This window comes from Ambystoma mexicanum, chromosome 5q (genome assembly GCF_040938575.1).
Source record: "Ambystoma mexicanum isolate Mex_15411 chromosome 5q, UKY_AmexF1_1, whole genome shotgun sequence".
NCBI classification, from domain to species: Eukaryota; Metazoa; Chordata; class Amphibia; order Caudata; family Ambystomatidae; genus Ambystoma; species Ambystoma mexicanum.
In genome coordinates, this window is record NC_090933.1 from 819,136,537 (window position 1) to 819,155,359 (window position 18,823).

Below are 18,823 nucleotides of genomic sequence, written 5' to 3' on the forward strand. Positions count from 1 at the left end.
TTAAATCGACATAAATTATGGACAAAATTAAAGAAATGGTCCTGTCCACCAGAATTATTGCAACCAATAATGGCTCTTCATAAAGACACTTCTATCAAAGTACGAATAAATGAGGTAGGGGACCTTTCTGAGGAGATAATAACTAACAAGGGAGTCAAGCAGGGGTGCCCCTTGGCGGCCCTCCTCTTTAAACTATTCATATCTGATGTCTCTGAAGCCTTTCCATCGGTGCAATGTTTTCCACCAAAAATAAACGATCAGTTGGACCATCTATGCTGATGACATTGTTCTAATAGACTCAACCCCCATTGGCCTTCAAAGACTGTTAGTAGCTCTCAATAGCTACCTAATAGACAACAATCTAGAAATTAATGTAGAGAAGTCTAAGATTGTGGCGATCGGTGACTCATCCAAAAGACTAATCATAAAATTTAGATGGAAACTCGCAGACGTGCAGATAAAACACGTTTCAGTGGTCCGCTATCTAGACATCCAATTTAACACCTCAATTAAAGAAGTCGAATGGATGGAAGACTTAAAACAACGCATGATAACTTTTTCACTGCAAGGGGCAAAGTTACACGCAGAATACGGGAAATTTACACTGAACCCTGTATTAACCTTTTACTCCCAAAAAGTGATTCCATCGATCACATTTGGAGCTGAGGCTGCCTGGAATTTAAGTTACAAAATGTGGTCTTCCCTGGAGGGAACGTTTCGGAGACGTATTTTCAAACTGCCAACGAGTGTATCGACGATCTCCATAAGACACGAGCTGGGAATTGATTCCATGCACAATATTGTTGTATGGAAATCTTTGGCTATGCTACGGAAGATGTCACTAGAAGATCCGGTTCCCGCCTATCAAATCTTATCCTTAGACCCCTCTAATTCATATCATGGCATTCTGTTAGAATGGATAACCAGATTAAAACGGATACTTGAATACGCAGACATAAATTGGGAAACACTACTAGCAACACCGCAAATTGCCAAAAAAAAACTGAGAGAATGGAACTGGATCCGAAATTTGGAACGAAGAAATGTTCTGAAAACCTCAATTGATCTAGGACTAGCAGTCACCAGCTTAGATGGATTACCAAAATATCTGCGAAAATTTCCATCACGGAAACATCGAAATCAATTCTTGAGAGTTCGATTGAATGCACTTAAAACCAAGGAGATCTTATGGTTTAGACGCGACACACACGTCTCCAATAATTTGTGTAGGTTTTGTGAACTTTTGACAGAATCATTGAAACATCTGATCACGAAATGCCCACAACTTACGCATTCGCGAACTAGTTATCTTGGGAGCTACGCGCCTGTTGATGGCGACACTGAAGGGTGGTGGTACAGGATTCTATCGAGTAATAATGTACCACTTACATGTGCAGTATGTGACTTTCTAGAGCACAACCTGAACGATGTGTTCCTCATTTCAGCAAATACCAGTGTTGTATGATAACCAACTTCTTGAAATCAATACACTGGATGCTGTGTTGCGTTGGAAATAATTATACTGGAAACAACAATACTGAGTATTTATGATTCATGTGAACTATCTTGGTTTTCTTGATTGTAATTGAAGTTTGAAATGCAAACTAATTGTTACAAATAAAAATAAAAATAAATAAAAAAATTAGCGTGATTGAATACAATGCATGAAGGAAATATTGCTAGAGTACAAACCGAAAAGTACATTCTTCTTTCTATATCAATGTAATTCTCCCTTATGCTTTATTTTTCAATAGTTTGTTAAAGAGATGGACAATGAAGTTCGATTACGGTTAATGCAGTTTGTCACTGGTACCTGCCGACTACCATTGGGAGGTTTTGCTGAGCTGATGGGTAAGACTGAAAAAGGGCAAAGATCTATTTTTAACAATTGTACTGAAATAAATGTTTAACAATTAACATCGAACCCAGATGAAAGTGATCAGCTCTCTTCCTTTACTCTTCTAATGTGTAGAGCTGAAGACTGCCTTGGTCTTGCCTGTTCGTGTTGTCACTGGGATTGTTTGTACACTCACTGTCATAATAGTGCCTAATGCCAAACAGGAAGTCCTAGATTCCTTTTTTCAGGCTTTGCAGGGGCTTTTATGTTGACTCTGAGAAACACCTTCCACTGCACTCCCATGTGCAATAGGTTTGCCAGAAAACCTACTTCGAATGGATTGTCCTCCCACGTATTCCACATGTTTGATATATTTCCATCGAGCATCAGCTGCTTTGGACAAACATTTCACAGCAGAGGGCACTATGTGTCGTCGATCTCATATCCCTCGGCGGCCTCCATCTGCTCTCGAGTATGAAGTAGACGCTGGCATATATGGTATATATAGCACTCACTACGCCTGTTGCCTCACTTCTGTTTTTCCGCATGCACAGCATGCTTTGGAAAGTTCATTTCTACTGCATAGTAGTAGTTTTTCTTCACAAATGTTGACTCCTAAAACCAGCTTCAAAAGGTGTGCTGATTGTGTGTCGAAATTTGGTTTTATTGGTTTTATCATATACAGCAAAGAAAAGAAACAAGAAGGAACAATAAAGAAACATCAAGATACATACAAAATAATGCACTGGTTGACACAATTAGTTACAGAAGAACAAAAAAAAAAGCTTAATGTCAGCTCACAGTGTCATACAGTTATCTCAGTTCTCAATGAAGGTGCATTTCCTGATACTCAAAAATAAAAATAAAAAAAACAACTCCCCTTTCCCCCCTGCACCCCTTACTTTAGTTGGCACCAGTTCATTTTTTGCAATTGGAGCACTGAAATGTTGATAGGGCAATGTTTCTGACTCCAGTGTCTGACCACACAGTGCTCGCTTGTATCAAGAGATTTTCCCTTTTTTTTTTTTTTTTTTTTTTCCTCAGTCATTGCTACCTGAGCATTGGATTTCCATTAGGTCTCCTCCGGTTCGTCTGATAGGGACTCATTATCTGGCGTTAGGTGTTGACTTTTAAAGTCCATCCATAGGGTTTCACATTGTGCTGCCCTTCCGTGCAGAGCGGCCGTTATGGTTTCCATCAGATAGATGTTGGTGGCTAGGGCAATCCATTCACTCTTCCTAAGGACTGTACCGGATTTCCATTTGATCACCAGGAGGGCCCTGGCGGCCAGGAGTAGATAGGTGGTCAGGCCTTTCACTCTGTTCCACTCGTCCGCGTCTCGTTCTAAGGCAAAGAGCACCAGATAGGGGTCAGCATCTCTCTGAATACCATCAATTTCCTTGATCCACCCCAGTACTTCGTTCCAGAATACTTTGATGCGCGGGCAACCCCAACACATATGCCAGTAATTAGCCGTTTGACCACATTTCCTCCAGCATGTCGGGCTCATTGACTGAGACATTTTGGATAGTCTGAGGGGGTCGTATTGCCACCTATGCAGGAGTTTGATGGCATGCAATTTGTACTGGCACAATAGCGATGTTCTAGAGGCGGCCCTGCACATTAGGTTCCATTGCTCAGGGTCTATTTCTTCCCCAAAGTCCTTTTCCCACCTAGACCTCAGAGGCTCCGTGGAGCCGTCTCCCGCTGCTATTAGTTCCTGTTACATTATTGATATGAGACCTTTCCTCTCCACTCTAGAGTCCAATATTTTCTCGAATGGGGTCAATTCTCTGCTCAGGTTGTCCTTCCATTCTGCCTTCGTCAGGACCACTTTCATTTGGATGTACTGAAATGTGGATAGTGTGCCTATGCCCAATGCTTCCGTCAGTTCCGGAAGAGTGATATAGGAGTCCTTCCTCTGGAGCTGGCCCACTCTCTCTAAGCCAGCCTCGTACCAGGATTGGTATCTGCCCACCTCTGGTATGCGATCGTTCATGCCAGGAGACCATAGATGGCTGAGCGGGGATGACCAGGTGGTGATCCCACGCATCTCCCGATTTGCACGCCATACACTCCAGATCGTGCTCAGTATAGGGTGGCCCTTGATTTTCCGTAGTACCCTTTTGTGCGGGGTCCATAGCCATTCTGATACTGTGGCCGGTGCAAAGTAATGGTTGTCCATTTGGACCCATTGAAGGTCATTGTGTTCTCGGAGGTGGGGAATCATGACTCGTAATTGGGAGGCAATGTAATATGATCTCAAGTCCGGGAGCCCAACCCCTCCTCTGTCCTTGGGGAGTTTCAATGTGGTGTATGCAATTCTAGGTTTCTTACCCTGCCATATAAATCTAATCAAGATCTTTTTAGCTTCACTGAAGAACGCTTTGGGTATTTCGATTGGCAGCATTTGGAATGGGTACAGGAAGCGTGGGAGGCATGTCATCTTAACCGCATTGATACGGCCAAGCCAAGAGATCGTAAGTTTACCCCATTTCTTAAGGTCCGCAGCAAACCGCTGGAGGAGTGGAGGGAAGTTAGCTTCGAATAAGTCATTCAGGTTCCTAGTAATCTGTATGCCCAGGTATTGTAGTGTCAGGTGTTCCAGCTTAAGGCCTACTGGAATAAACTTAGGATCATTTTCTGTCCTAGTTCCCTGAAGGGGGAATAGAATGGATTTTGCCTTGTTTACTCTAAAGCCGGAGAATTGGCCATACTCGTCCATTAGCCTAAGGACTTGGGGAATTGACTCTGCGGGATTGGTCATATGTAAGAGAATGTCATCTGCATATAGCGCTATTTTATATTCCACCGGGCCTAGTCGTATCCCTTCTATCGCAGGGTCGGATCTTATCCTTTGTGCTAGGGGTTCTAATGAAAGGGCGAAGAGGATCGCGGAGACGGGACATCCTGTCTAGTCCCTCGTTGTAATTCAAACCAACGGGAATATTCACCATTTATGGATATCGATGCTGTAGGAGATGTATTATTGCCTGTATGCCCCTCCTAGTTTTGGGGCCTATTCCAACCTTCTGCAGAACTGCTCCCAGAAAATCCCACTCGACTCTGTCAAAGGCCTTTCCGGCATCAATTGATAGCAGGACGGGGTCCCCAGGGAGGTCGCGGGCCACATGAATGAGGTGCAATGTTTTGCGCATGGAGTCAGCTCCCTGTCTCCCGAGTATGAACCCAACTTGATCTGAGTGGACCAGGCGGGGCACTAGCGTTTGTAATCTAGCTGCCAATACCCTGGAGTAAATTTTGGCGTCAAGGTTGAGAAGGGAAATAGGGCGATAAGATCTGCAGCTTTTGGGGTCCCTACCCTGTTTGGGAATCACTGTTATCAAGGCTTTTTTAAAGGAGTCCGGGGCCTGCCCTGTCTCTAATATTTCAATAAATAGAACCGAGAGGAAGGGGGCTAGTTGTTTGGCAAGCGTTGTTAAATGACTCCAATCAAGCAATCCCACTAAGTCAGTGCCTTGTCTGGGATGCCCAAGGGAAGCCCTTATTTATATATTTTTATGACAAGTTATAATCTGGCGGATGTAACGCCCCTCTCTTAGAATCCCCCTGACCCCACTGAGCCAAGAAGTAGGTTTGTTTTGCAAATTGAAAAGGTTTATTTGAAAATTAAACAATATATATATATCGCACTTTTATAATAAATTAATAATTGATATCACACTTAAGAATATGACAGTGAGTGATCAACAATGGATGATGTTATACTAGCACACTGGTTTAATTACTTAGGAGTAGTATAGAGGATAAGGTAGCTGAGAATGCTTTATATGGAACAATGAAATGCAAGGTGGAAAAGAAGCAACACAGGAATAAACTTGATATGATTTCAGCAAAACATAATATAATCACTTTTCCCCTTTTGGCAATTCACCCCCCCCTCTATGCAATGTAAGGAGGTGGAAGTAACACACACAGTCTTCAGGAATACAATCACAGTACAATACGAATTCAGTTTCCCCCCCTAGCAAGCTTAGAGAAACAGGGATGATTTTAAACACAGGCAAAGTACTTTAAAGGTGGTATGCAAAGAAGGGAAAAATATGCTAAAATGATTTTAATTCCCTATAAGAGATTCAGGGTGGGTGGTAGCTACTTTAAATTAGTTAAGGATCACTTTAGCAATGCTCTATGAATGATTGTCAGGTTGCAAACGAATTTCAGCAAAGGAAAGCAAGAAGCTGCTATTTTGACACGTGAAGAAACTTGAGCCAAATCGCAAATCGCGGCAATTTAGTCGCGTGCATCGAGCGCAATTACGAAGGAACTATAAGGAGTAGCAAGTCGGTTTAGAGCTTGTCACAGAAGGACACACAATTCTACGATGTAGTTCTAGATAGGTTAAAATAGTTTGAATTAGATTATTTTAAATTAAGAGATTGGTTTTGCACAGTTCTGGCTGAGTACTCAAACTATATTTTGGACAGGAATGCGACTTCGTCACGGATCGGGTCAGGATTGGCTGCGGTTCTCTCGCCACTTGGTACTGGTTCTGCGCACAATGATCTGGGTCAGCTCTCAGCACTGCACAGTTCTGGTCTCTGGAGATTGATGGATTTGAAGTCTGGAGTCTCCCGGCAAAGCGTCCCGCAGGAAAGTGGAAAGTCAATCTCCCTACCTGTCCTGCACAGTCTTCTTTTATGTGTTTAGAAAGTGGGTGGGTCGGCTCATTCTGCATGCCCAACCCTCTCAACTTATCATTGGCCAGTTCCTCCTCTCTCCCTTGATTGGGGGATCTGAGTTGTAAGTCAGGGTGATGCTGCCATTTACAATCTATTGAAGAAACGCCCCTTTGCTTTTGCTTTAGAATTAATTCTCATAACTAAACATATTTCCCAAACGCACAAGTGGTTGACATTACATGTACAGATTGCAGATGACTTAAGGTACATTCTGGCCCAACTCTGATCTTCCTAGGGGCTTGCATTCAAAAATGGCAACTTATTTTCGTTTTTAGTTGGTTTACCAATGTTAAATCTTTACCCAAAATTACACAAATGTACACCCCCCCCTTCTACACATATTCCAGTAATTTACTAGGTCTCTAGCATAAGCACAGTGTCTGCAGTATTAATAATTAGCGGGGTTTGGTCCTAGGACACCGCACAAATTGGAGTTTGGTCTCAAATCGTGAGGGCCTTTACCATTTCTGGACCCCCAAATTGCACATTTCTGTGAGCTTAATACAAGACTTTATAAGCAATTTAATCAAACATACATTTTGCTGCAATATGAATTCACACGCCAGTCTGGCCCGCCCCTACGAACTGGGAGAGTCAGGGATCACATGTCTTTCCTACCAGGCAGAGCTCTGTTTACTGTCAACACCCAAATCAGCATATCCTATTCAATGGAAAGAGTCTACTGTGTCGGCTGGTATTTTCTGGATCCTTTTACTCTTTTGCGCCTAGGTCCCTGTTCCCATTGCATTCCGCCTCATCCGTTATCCCCATTTTCGTTGTCTTTCGGGCCTGTACTCAGAAGGTCGGCGATGCATTCTTTTATGTCATCCTCTGATCTAAGGATGATTTTCCTACTTCCAAGTTCAAAGGTTAGTGAGAACGGGTAGCCCCATCTGTAATGTGTGCCCTGTTCCTTGAGCCATTTTCTCAGGGGGCTGCAAAGGCGTCTAAGCGCTAACGTAAGCGCAGATAGGTCCTGAAAGATCGTAATTTGAGCCCTCCCATCGTGAGTGGGCCTCCGGATCTGGCCTTCTCAAGGATCCTAGTCCTGTCCTGGTATCTATGGAATTTGGCCAGGACCGAGCGGGGACCACCGGGGGGGATCCACCAGCTCGGTGTATTCTTTCAGTTTTGGGCTCATCGATTTCGTCATCGGCCGTTAGAATTTTTATAATATCGTGGATCGTGTCCTTGAGGTCCTTTTCGGTTTCCCCTTCACGTTCCGGGATTCCAAAAAAGCGAAGGTTATTCCTTCTTTCCCTATTTTCTAAATTGTCCATTTTAAGGCGCATCTCCTCTTCCTTTTTCTCAATGTTCCGTATCCTCATGTCCATTTGTATCTCAAGTGTATCGATCGACATCTGATTGCTTTCAGCACCCTCCAATCTTTCTTCGAAGCTGTGCATTCTCTGGGTGATCTTGTCGATTTTGCCACCAAGGTTGGAGCCCATGCTTTTGATCTCACTTAGTAGTGCCGCAATGTCCCCCCTAGTGGCCACGGCTCCCGCCTCCGAGGCCTCCAGTGACATGGTGGAGATGTGTCGAGCAGTCGGAGAGAATGGGGTGTATGCGAATATGGAAAGTCTATGTCGCACGTTCATAAGATGGGCCCACAGTCAGAGGAGGCACACGTCCCTGGATCGGGGGTCTTACCCTCTGCGGGGTCCCGTGGGGTCCTTAGAACAGGACAAACTCGACTGCTTCGCTTGTGATGTCGGGGTGGTCTTCAGTGAGGATTCCGAAGAGCCGAGGGGCACCAAGGCGTGAGCGCCGAGGCTGTGCCGGCCTACCCCGGGTTGGGTTCTGCGTATCACAAGGCCGCGGTTCCTCTTCCCCAGTTTAAGGCCATTGACTCAAGCGCAAGGGCGCTCTGAGCGCGTATTCGATGTGGGGCCTAATAGCGTCTGGGTTCGGGGGTCTAAGGCACGATGGTAGTGTAGTGTCGTAGATTTTCGGGCTTACCGATTGGGGATTGGGTCCGGGGTGAGAGGAGGCACACGCCCCTGAGTCGGGGGCCTTACCCTCTCCAGTGTGGCACAGGCGAGTAAGTTCCGGGGGCGCTCATACACTGATACAAGGCTGTCATTCTAGGTGGCAAGGCAGGGTGCCAACGACTATCTCGGATCCTCACACTGTAGCCTGATGTTAGGGTTAGGGCCACAATCTATGGCTGGCAAAAACGGGGGTTTCCACTCAGAATTCTGACGGCACGGTGTTCCTGAAGAACAAGTGCGCAAAAGTGGCTGGACTCTCCTTAATTACTACGTTCCGTACCCGAGGGGCACATCCATCCACATTCAGCGGGCGCTGAGAGATTCGTCTTCCAAGCGCCGCCCACACGACTAGCGGGCACAGGATGTCTTCCGCCGGGTTGCCGCAACGCGAGGGCGCGGTTTCACTGTCGCTGCTGGGCCGCCTTCGGGCATAGATGTTCACACGGTGATATCTCCACTTCTACCGGTCCGATTTTGATCGCGTTTGCTCCCAGGTGAGGGGGGGCCCTCATACAGCTCCTCAGCACTTCTCAACTGTTGGGGGGGGTCGTGAGATGGGGGCTCAGGTCACCTCAGGGACCATGGGTGCTGGAACTCATGCTGAGGTGGTGTTCATCAGCGCGCCCCTGGTGGCCAGTCCCCGATCACAAATTTGATGACTGTAGTTCCTGTCGGTATATGACTGGAAATGCCTTGAAGGTGAGGAAGGGGAAACTCACCCTGGGTAGGCCCCCTTCGTAATCCCCTTTAACCACTCCCTCCGAGAGGAGGTTGTCAGATGAGAGCAATTTGAGGGATGTTCGGCCTCTTCGTAAGCGCTCAACACTCCAAGCGCTCTCAATACAGAAGTGGTTCCCACCACTCTTTGTCTTCGACCTCCCACAAAAAGCAAAGAAGAGACAGCATTGTTCATCCTCTTCATCTTGGGACTCCTCGCCCGACAGCAGATGACTGAGTTTTCCAGGCAAGTCGCCTGCCAAATACCAAAGCCGAATGGGAGGACTTTCGCCTCCAGATGATGGTCTTTGAGCATGCTTCTAACCCTTTCAAGCCTCATAGAGACGATAAGGAGTCCACTAAGGTTGCTGCTTGCATGCCCTCGAGCCCAGGCAAGAAACCTCAGGACCTTACTCGAGAAGCATCGGAGACCTGAAGTCACGAGATAAGTCAAAGCTTAAGTCTCACACCTTCTCTCCTTTGATGGGACTCGTGCGAAAACCTCCACGTCGAAACCGTCGACTTATCGAAGGAGGTATCAAAGGTTTTCAAACCTCTGGCAAGAACAGACTTTTTAAAGTCGAGGGCTTCCATTTTTGAGGAGGAGGAGGAGGTACCTGATCAGGACACTCCTTTTGGCCTAGAATATGAACCTCCCAATGTTCCTTGATTTCTGAAGAGTCCGGGATGCAGCATCTGGTGGACTCATTAAAAGATGCTAGTGGGCTAGATACCGCCCCAGGGGTGGAATATGTGAGCACAGAGCCTTCTGCACATGCAGATGCTTCCTATAGGTCAGTCATGGGCAAAGTTGTTTAGTATCTGGGCTGGGAAAGACCGGCTGTCCTTTATGATCAGGATGACCTCACAGATATTCACGACAAGGGCATTCCTAAGGACCCTGGTCTACCTTTCCATACTGCTCTGAAGAGCACAGTCATGGCAAATTCAGAAAGTCCTGATACAAATCCTGTGGTTAAGTATTTCACTAGAAAATACAGGTCTTCATGTGTAGATCGGGAGTTCCTATAAGAATATCAGTTCTGAAAAGTCTGGTGGTGCAGTCTGCTGCTTATTTCTTCATCAAGAGCAGCCTCCTGATAGCGACAATTCAGTGTTTATTATCTTAGATAAGAGTTTTCTCAGCCTGCAGTATGGCATTAAAATCCATCAATGCCACATGTGCATTGGCTAAATTTACTTTCACGTTGTGGGAAGTGGTGGCTATGGCTGCTGAACACATCCCTGGATTGGATTCAGCTAACAGTATCAGCCGAGTGATGGCAGCCAGTACGGTCTCCCGTAGATTTGCCTAGCTATGTAGTTGGTTTTGCACCAGATGTTCAAGCAAGGTTGTTAAACATGCCTTTTGACGGCTCCCATTTGTTTGGCTCCAAGGCTGCGGAAAGCTTGGAAAAGCCTCAGTCCTCAAACAGCAGCAAAATCACTGGGTGCAACAATGTGACAGTTGCAAAAGGCCCACATGGCTCTCAAGGTTATAGGAGCCGGTACCCTTCACTACTTTTCATCAGTTGAAGGACAAGAGGTCAGAGCACACAAAGGGGCCAGAGGAGATTTCCTTGAGGTGGACGAGGTAGAAAGAACACCCAAGCAGCTGCATGCTCCTTGCCCCCAGCAACCGACACTGCTATACCAAATCCTGTCGTAGTGCTTGGTCCCCAGGACCATAGTGGGGGGCAGGCTTTCTCATTATCAAGAAGAATGTTGGGGCATTACTTCTGATGCATAGGCCCTATGAAAACCGTAGCCCAAGGTTACTGCCTTCCATTCCTAAAAATGCCACCAATTGTACACCAGGGAGTCAGTTCTTCAAAGATCCAGATCTGTTCCTTTTGCAGGTGATTTGCATCCTGGTGAAGTAGCGTGATATAGAGCCAGTGCCTTTAGCAGAGAGGAACCAGGGATGGTACTCCCCTTACTTCTTAATACCTAAGAAGGACGGAGGACTGCGACCCATCTTGGACTTGCATGAGCAAGTTCCCCTCGGAAGTTCAAGATAGTCCATGAGATCCTCCAGCTCCAGGATTGGATGATATCATTGGACCTTCAGGATGCTTACTTTCATGTGCCCATTAATCACAAGCACAGGAAATACCTGAGGTTTGCCATTTGGCTGTTCTCATTTTCAATTTTGGGTTCAGCCATTTGGGCTCACCTCTGCCCTGAGAGTTTTCACCAAGTTGATGGCGGTAGTGACAGCAAGTCTGATCATGGGAGGGATTCACATCTACCCCTACCTGGATGATTGGCTGATCTGAGCCCGTTTTCCTGAACACGTCCTGGAATATCTCAGCATCACCTGCCACTCTTGCCACAAACTGAGCTTCTCCCTCAATTTCAGGAAGTCCCACATGATACCTTCTCAGAAGCTTCAATTAATTGGAGCTGTCCTAGATGCTTCCTCAGGGAAAGTCTCGCCACCCGAGGTGAGGGCTCAACATATTCAGCAGATCGTCATGAAGTTTCAAAAGGCCCAACATCTACCGGCCTTCGGCTTTCTAAGGCTGCTCAGTCTCATGACATCCGTCATTTTTCTGGTGCCAGAAGTTTGTCTGAGAATGAGGTCTCTTCAATGGGCCCTCAGATCCCAGTGGTCACAGTTCTCCGGCAGAATGACTGATCTATTTCAAGTCCCAAGCAAAGTCATACAGGATCTCCTGTGGTGGCCCAATGGCCTGAGATAACTGTACTTGCGGAGGCCTCCCTCACAGATTGGGGGGGCTCGTGCCAAAGATCTGGCAGTCGGCGGTCGCTGGTGTCCATCGGAGTCCAAACTACACATCATCCTTTTGGAGCTGAGGGCAACCAGAATAGCGCTGATGCCCTTTCTGCATTCTTTACGGGGAAAGAATATCCTGATAATGACCGACATCATGGCGGCCATGCATCACCTCAACAAGAGAGATGTAGGGTCACTACCACTGTGCAGAGAGGAAATGCAGCTCTGGTTTTAAGCACTGCAAGAAGGAATCTCTCTTTCGGCTGTTCACCTAGCCCGAGAGGAGAACACGGCGGCGGACACTCTGAGCAGGCACAGCACAGTCTCCCACCAGTGTGAGCTAGCTCAGGAAGTCCGTCAAGAGATCTTCACCCTTTGGGGATCCCCTCAAGTGGATCTGTTTGCATCCAGTATCAACAGGAAGTTCAAACTGTTCTGCTCCAGGGAATTTTCTCAGAGAGGATGTAACGCTTATCTGAACTCCGCGGGGGCACCGGGTCTATGGACGTTCCTCAGAATTCTTACAGGTGGAAAAGGACTGGTAGACCCTGCTCTCAGTAAAAATGTCAATGCGCCACCTTTCCCCTTTTCTTCAAAGACTAGTAGATGCTAACTTAGTTGTTCTCCTACTGAGAGTAAAAATGACTTACCAGTATTGAATTTTTAATGAGCTCTCCATCCTGCAGAGTGCAGGGGTGCATGTCCTGAACAGATGGATTCTGGATGATTATCTGTACTGATGAATGTCTTTAACCGGTGAATGACTAAAGCTTGCACTAAGTGAAGTGATAGCTAAGGCGGAAGAAGAAATTGGAAAAAGACATATGGATTACTTTTCCTGACTGGCGTTCTTGTAGTGTTGAGATAGTCGTTGAATGAAGAAATGGAAAACGTAACTTTTCCTGACACAAGTTGTTTTATGTTGTGTAGTAATATTTCTGAAGGGAAAAGGCAACAGAGATTCTCCTGACTGAACTGTTTTATTTCTATGCAGAGTTGAGGACTCCTGAAGAAATGCTTGTGAAATTATTATGAAAACATTTAGAGTTCTTGGATGCACTAGCAATTACTACTGAATAGTGCGCGGTTCTGTGGAACTTATGGAACGGTTGCGCTGAAATAAAAGTTCCAGTATTCAGCGTTAACAAACAATTGACGTTGCAGAATTTCAACTGTAGAATGTAATTCCAGTAACTGCGTCGTACCAATTTGTGTACACGCACATTTAATTGTAACTTAACTTGCGTACGCCAAAACAGCGGAGTTTTGAGAGAGAACTAGTTCACACAACTGACTAGTGATATCCGAATGGGTACAATTAAAGGTTGTTTACAAACTTTATACAATGTTTTTGCATTCGGCAATACTTGCGATTTTGTAGCAGGAAAACTCAGCTTCAAGTACAATGAATACGCTAGGGAATGAAAGAGCGTATCAAGGTACGACCGAGTGACAGAAAACTGCTTCAGAGAAAAGGGGACAGGGGAATTAGGAATTTACAGACGCGCAGCAGAAGAAAACGAAGTGGAAAGGAAAGAATATGAGAGAACTGTGGAAACTGGGCAGAGCAAGGATTTCTGTGAAGACTTCAGGATTTTCCAATGGAACCGCGGTAAATGTTGCACTGCGGTTAGGCAGAGTCAACGCGAAGCGGAGATTCCACGGTGGGCGGGGCTTATATACATAACAGAGCGGATGAATAGAGCAACACAATAGCTTTCTGAACTTCCCCCTGGCGGCCATCTTAGGTATTCAACACTTCCATACTATTCATTGAAATTCATTATCACCCAGCCTTTTCTTATGAAAAACCCAAGTGCAATAGGCTGAAGTCCAATTCTTCTGAGAGTTTATGCTTGATACCTTGCCTGTGATCATGACAGAGGAGCTCTGGGAGACGTTTTCGCAGTGGACTGGGAATTTCCTCTCCTGTAAGCGTTTTCTCCAGTCGCTGTCATTCCTCGTGTGTCATCAGGAGGTTGGGAAAGTTCAAGAAGCCCAAGATCCTCATTGTCCCGGATTGGGCGAGGAGAACGTGGTACCCGGACCTTCTAGAAATGTGCATCTGCCCTTCAATTAGTCTTCCTCAAAGAGAGGATCTGCTCTTGCAAGAGGGAGGTTGCATTCTTCACCCAGAAATCTGGACTCGAACATTCACGCCTGGTTTCTGAGAGGATGTGATACAAGGATTGGGACCTTCCATTATGATTTCTGGATGTGTTGCTTTCGGCCAGAAGACCAGCCACAAAGGCTCTATATTGTTGCCGTTGGAAAACATTCTGCAGCTGGTGCAGAGCTAAGAATAATGATCCTTTCTCTTGTGTGACACGGGTGGTGCTGTTGTTCTTACTTCATTTACCCCATCAGGGGTTGCAGGTTGCGACTGTAAAAGGATACTTGGCAGCGTTGTTTATTTTTAAGTGCTTGTCAGGGAAGCTTATTTTAAGGTCCCTATCGTGATCCAGTTTCTAAAGGGTATAATTAACGTTTACCCCCCTGTTGTGTAAGGGGATTCAATTCAGCACTACAGCTAAGTTAACGCCTAGTCTAGAATACTGAATGAAAACCCTTATTGATATATCTTTATGTCCAGTTCATGTGTTCTGGATGACTACCCCTATATAACACCCCTCTCTTGGAATCCCCCTGACCCCACTGAGCCAAGAAGTAGTTCTGTTTTGCAAGTTTAAAAGGTTTATTTGATAATTCAAACAATAGATATATATCACCCTTTATAGTAAATTAATAATTGAATATCACACTTAATCTGATATGATAAATATTAACAACGGAGAATCTGGCACTAACACGCTTCTCTATAATCAATAAGGAGTTGACATGAAATGGATAAGGTAGCACACTGGTAAATAGGTACAGAAGTATAATGTGGTAGAGAATGCTTTATAAGGTTCAAGGAAATGCAAGGTTGAATGAATGAAATGCAGTATAGAAAACAACTTGATATGATTTCAGCAAAACAATGTAATCACTTTTCTCTGGCAATCCCCTCCCCCCTTTTATGCAATGCAAGGAAATGGAAGGAAAACACACAGTTCTCAGAAATGCAATCAAATGTGATTCAGTTCACCCCAGCAAGCTTAGACTACAGAAGTTTGAAAACACAGGCCCAAATTGCTTTGATATGTGCTGGCAATGAATTGAAAAGTATGCTAAAATACTTTTAATTCCCTTTCAGAGGTTCAGGGTGATTGGTATCTAGTTAATATTAGTCCAGGCTCACACTAGCAATGATGCAGGGATAGTTAGCAGGTTAAACGAATTTCTGGCAATGGAAGGCAAGCAGCAGCAGTTTTTACATGTGAAGAAATTTGCAAATCGCGGTAAAATTCGCGGATGTGCCGAGCGCTATTACAGAGGAACCACAAGGACTATCTCTATCGTTTTGGGGTCCTAGGAAAGCCTAGGATCTCAGCTTGAAAATGTAAGTTACTGCAAGTCTCTAGCACAAACGGTTGCGGAGATATGAGCGATTGAATAAAGGTCGTTTTTCAGATTTGAAATTTTAAACGCACACTTTTTCAGCTTTAAAAATGATGGCAGGATAACACAATTGCTAAGATGCAGTTCTACTTAGGTTAAAAATGGATTGAATTATATTATTTTAACTAGGAGATTGGTTCTGCACAGTTTTCTAGGTACTCACACTATATTCTTGAGTGAAATGGGCCTCATCACGGATCTGGTCAGGGTTTTAAATTCGCCTCTGGTCTCTGCACTTCACAGTGATCTGGGTCAGCTCTCTCTGGTTCTCTGGTCTGGGTCTCTAGTTCTGGATAGATTGAAGTCTCTAGTTTGGCTCTCTGGAGGTTTGATGGAGGTAAAGCATGGATTTTTCCGGCAGAGCGTCCCGCTGCAGATGGAATTGAAAAGTCCCTATCTGTCCTGTCTGTCTGCTTTTATGTGTTTAGAATGTGGGTGTGTTCTAGCATCACTGACCCTACCTCTCTCTCAGCTTCTAATTGGTCAAACTTCCATTTATCATTTGATTGGGGAATGAACTGTGAGTCAGAGTGATGTCATTTTACAGCCTGCAGAAAGTCCACTCCTCCTGTCAACTTACACACAAATCTAGATTTGAAACAAATACATATTTGCAGAGGTACATATTGTTTTAAAATCATATGCACCCATCATGCATTACAGGAGGTATCCCCTGTTCAAACTCTGCTCTTCCTGGGAGCTTGCATTCAGAAATGGCACATATTTCACTTTTTAACTGATTTTGCAATTTCTGACATTGACCCAACTTTACATACATGTGCGCAGGGAGTACGGACATTAACTGATGAAGTTTCAGATTTTTAACATGCATACATTTAGAGTTATCCCCACTTTTCCGCTGACACCCCCCTGAACATACCACCGGTTCTAAAAACCTCTTAAACTGTGGGCAGAAAAATCACAAGAATTATGGTATCATTTATAAAATTTTCACATGTCCGCTCTATGAGTTATTCATCTTTTTAAAGTTATGTTCTGGCTCCAAAGGGGTGTGGTTTACCCTCAGCACAAGGTTGAATTTCTGGTTTTTCCAGTTCTGCCAAGCCAGCTTGCTCTCACAGGCAGTGCCCCTCCCCTTTCCTCAGGAGGAAGCCACTTTTTACGACCATTTACGACTCCTGCCAATAAAACCTTTCCCTGAGCCAGGACAGGGCTTTGTTCACTTTCCTGCAGAGCACAGGTAATTCAATTATCAGATAGATGGCATATCCTTAGTGTGAGCAGCAAAAGGGCAGCTAGGCCTGGGAACACAGCTGTGACTCAAGTTTCACTCCTGATGGGGGTAGTTGCCAGGCAGAATTCAGTTCCTTAAGCCAGGTTTCAGATAAAATGTCACTTTTTGTTCCCCAGTTCCTGCATTCAAATAAAACTAAACATTTTTACATATGCAGCTAGAATGCTGATTCTAAGTGCAAAACTATGACATTTAAACAATTGCAACCTATGTGACACTCAAAAGTAGGTCACTCAGTCAATTTAAACATTTAGATTTTAGTGTCTTTAAATCCAGTGCAACTTAAACTGCTGACTCCATAGCTCAGCCAGTTTTGTTATAAGCATTGTTCTGGGCTCTTCATTTCCCAGATTTTGTAGGCACACAACACTCCATTCTACCAAATGTCTGCTGGTGTCCAGTGAGTTTTTAGATGTGTTGCAATGTTTAAAATAGACAGTTTGAGCCTGCCTTCGGAGAAACACAGGGTGGTTTTAAACTGCCGGCTTTTGGATAGTGGTGAGTACTGGTACTGCACCCATTTTTGGGATTTAAGAAAATGAATTCCCAACAATTCTAGGTTGCATTTGGCAATCAGCATTGCCATTCCCAATGGTTTCAGACTACTGTGCGGGTAGTCCAATGGTGGTTTTAAAGCGCTTTGAAGCTAACCGGCGCTACTGTTTTTCCTTTGGCAACCCATTTCCCTCATGGCAACCCGGCCTTTCATTCTCGCACTGGTGGGTGGCAAGTGAGGCAACCATTTTGGTGTGCGCACAAACTGCGCAGCTTTCCTGGATTTCGGCGCACATGTGGCATGATAGCTTAAACGTGGGTCAGGACACCCAACAAGCCCCCCCCACGCGACTGAACTTTGAATTTGAGTCGATGGGGAGTCGCGTGCCCAAGGGTTTTGACCCACGCACCGGTCTGTCCGCATAATCTTCTTCCTCTTCTGTAGATGGCATAGTTCAGCATCTTCTTCTCCATCCGGTACTGATCGATCGGTTCTCCTCGCCAGTCCTGATGGGAGTATTGGGCGGTCCACTGGGCCCATCGGATCTTCGTTCCCGGTCTCCGGATCGTCCTCCTTGGCCCGTCTTCAGGTTTTCTTTCTCCTAGGACGACAAAGGAAGAGCGGCAATACCTACTCATAGACGTTTTTCCACCACTGTTGAGATAGTGGGGCAGCATATGCATTTCATCATAACGAAACATTACATTCTTATTTTGAAAAAAAAACAGTATAACTAAGAGACAGTTTCATGCAAATCACAATATTTTAGAGACTAGATGTGGTATGTTTTATGGTTGGAACTGAATTAGTCTGAGACAGTACCCGCTAGGATTCCAGAGGATTCCTCCAGTTGTTGCAGAGTGTGGCTGGGATGGCAACATTTCAACTGGTTTATGTGGACCCACTTGTCTTCCCCCTCTGCCGAACCGCCTTTGGGGATGCGGATCTTGTAGGCCACAGGGGAGATCTTGTCGATGATCTCAAAGGGTCCCTTCCATGTAGGCAAAAATTTGCGCTGCTTGGCCTGGTTCCTTTGGAAGTTGTATAGATAGACCCGGTCCCCCACCTGATATTCCTTCCTGGAAGTTTTCAGGTCATAATGGGTCTTCATGCTATCAGCTGATCTTTCTAGATTCCGCTGAGCATAAGCAAAAGCATGTTGGAGGTGTTTCCTTAAATTCTCTACATACTCATGAGTAGTGGAGGCATTTATCAGTGTCTGCTCTTGAGTCCTATAGAGCAAATGCTGAGGAAGCACCATCTTGCGCCCAGTCATCAACTCAAATGGTGACATTTTGGTTGCAGATGAAGGGGTAGATCTGATGGCCATTAGGACCAGAGGTAATCGGATATCCCAACTTGGCCCAGAATCTGCCACAAACTTCTTTAATATGCTCACAATTGTCCGGTTATATCTCTCTACTGCCCCAGAAGAAGCTGGTCTATAAGCAATATGCAGCTTTCTCTTGACCCCCAGTATCTCCCACATCTTTGTCATTACTTCACTGGTGAAGTGGCTACCTCTGTCTGACTCAATCCTTTGAGGTAGACCAAAACGGGAAAAGATGTGGTTAATCATC

General features: G+C 45.1%; 1 protein-coding gene across 2 annotated transcripts in view; it reads left to right on the forward strand.

Annotated features, from left to right (window-relative positions):
• WWP1 (WW domain containing E3 ubiquitin protein ligase 1) overlaps positions 1-18,823 on the forward strand; it is a 2,181,222-nt gene that overhangs the window by 2,009,594 nt on the left and 152,805 nt on the right. For both annotated transcript variants that reach the window (XM_069621301.1, XM_069621302.1), the window contains exon 22: positions 1,755-1,851. In XM_069621301.1, coding sequence (XP_069477402.1) covers positions 1,755-1,851 — 97 coding nt within the window. The remainder of the gene's footprint in view (positions 1-1,754; positions 1,852-18,823) is intronic.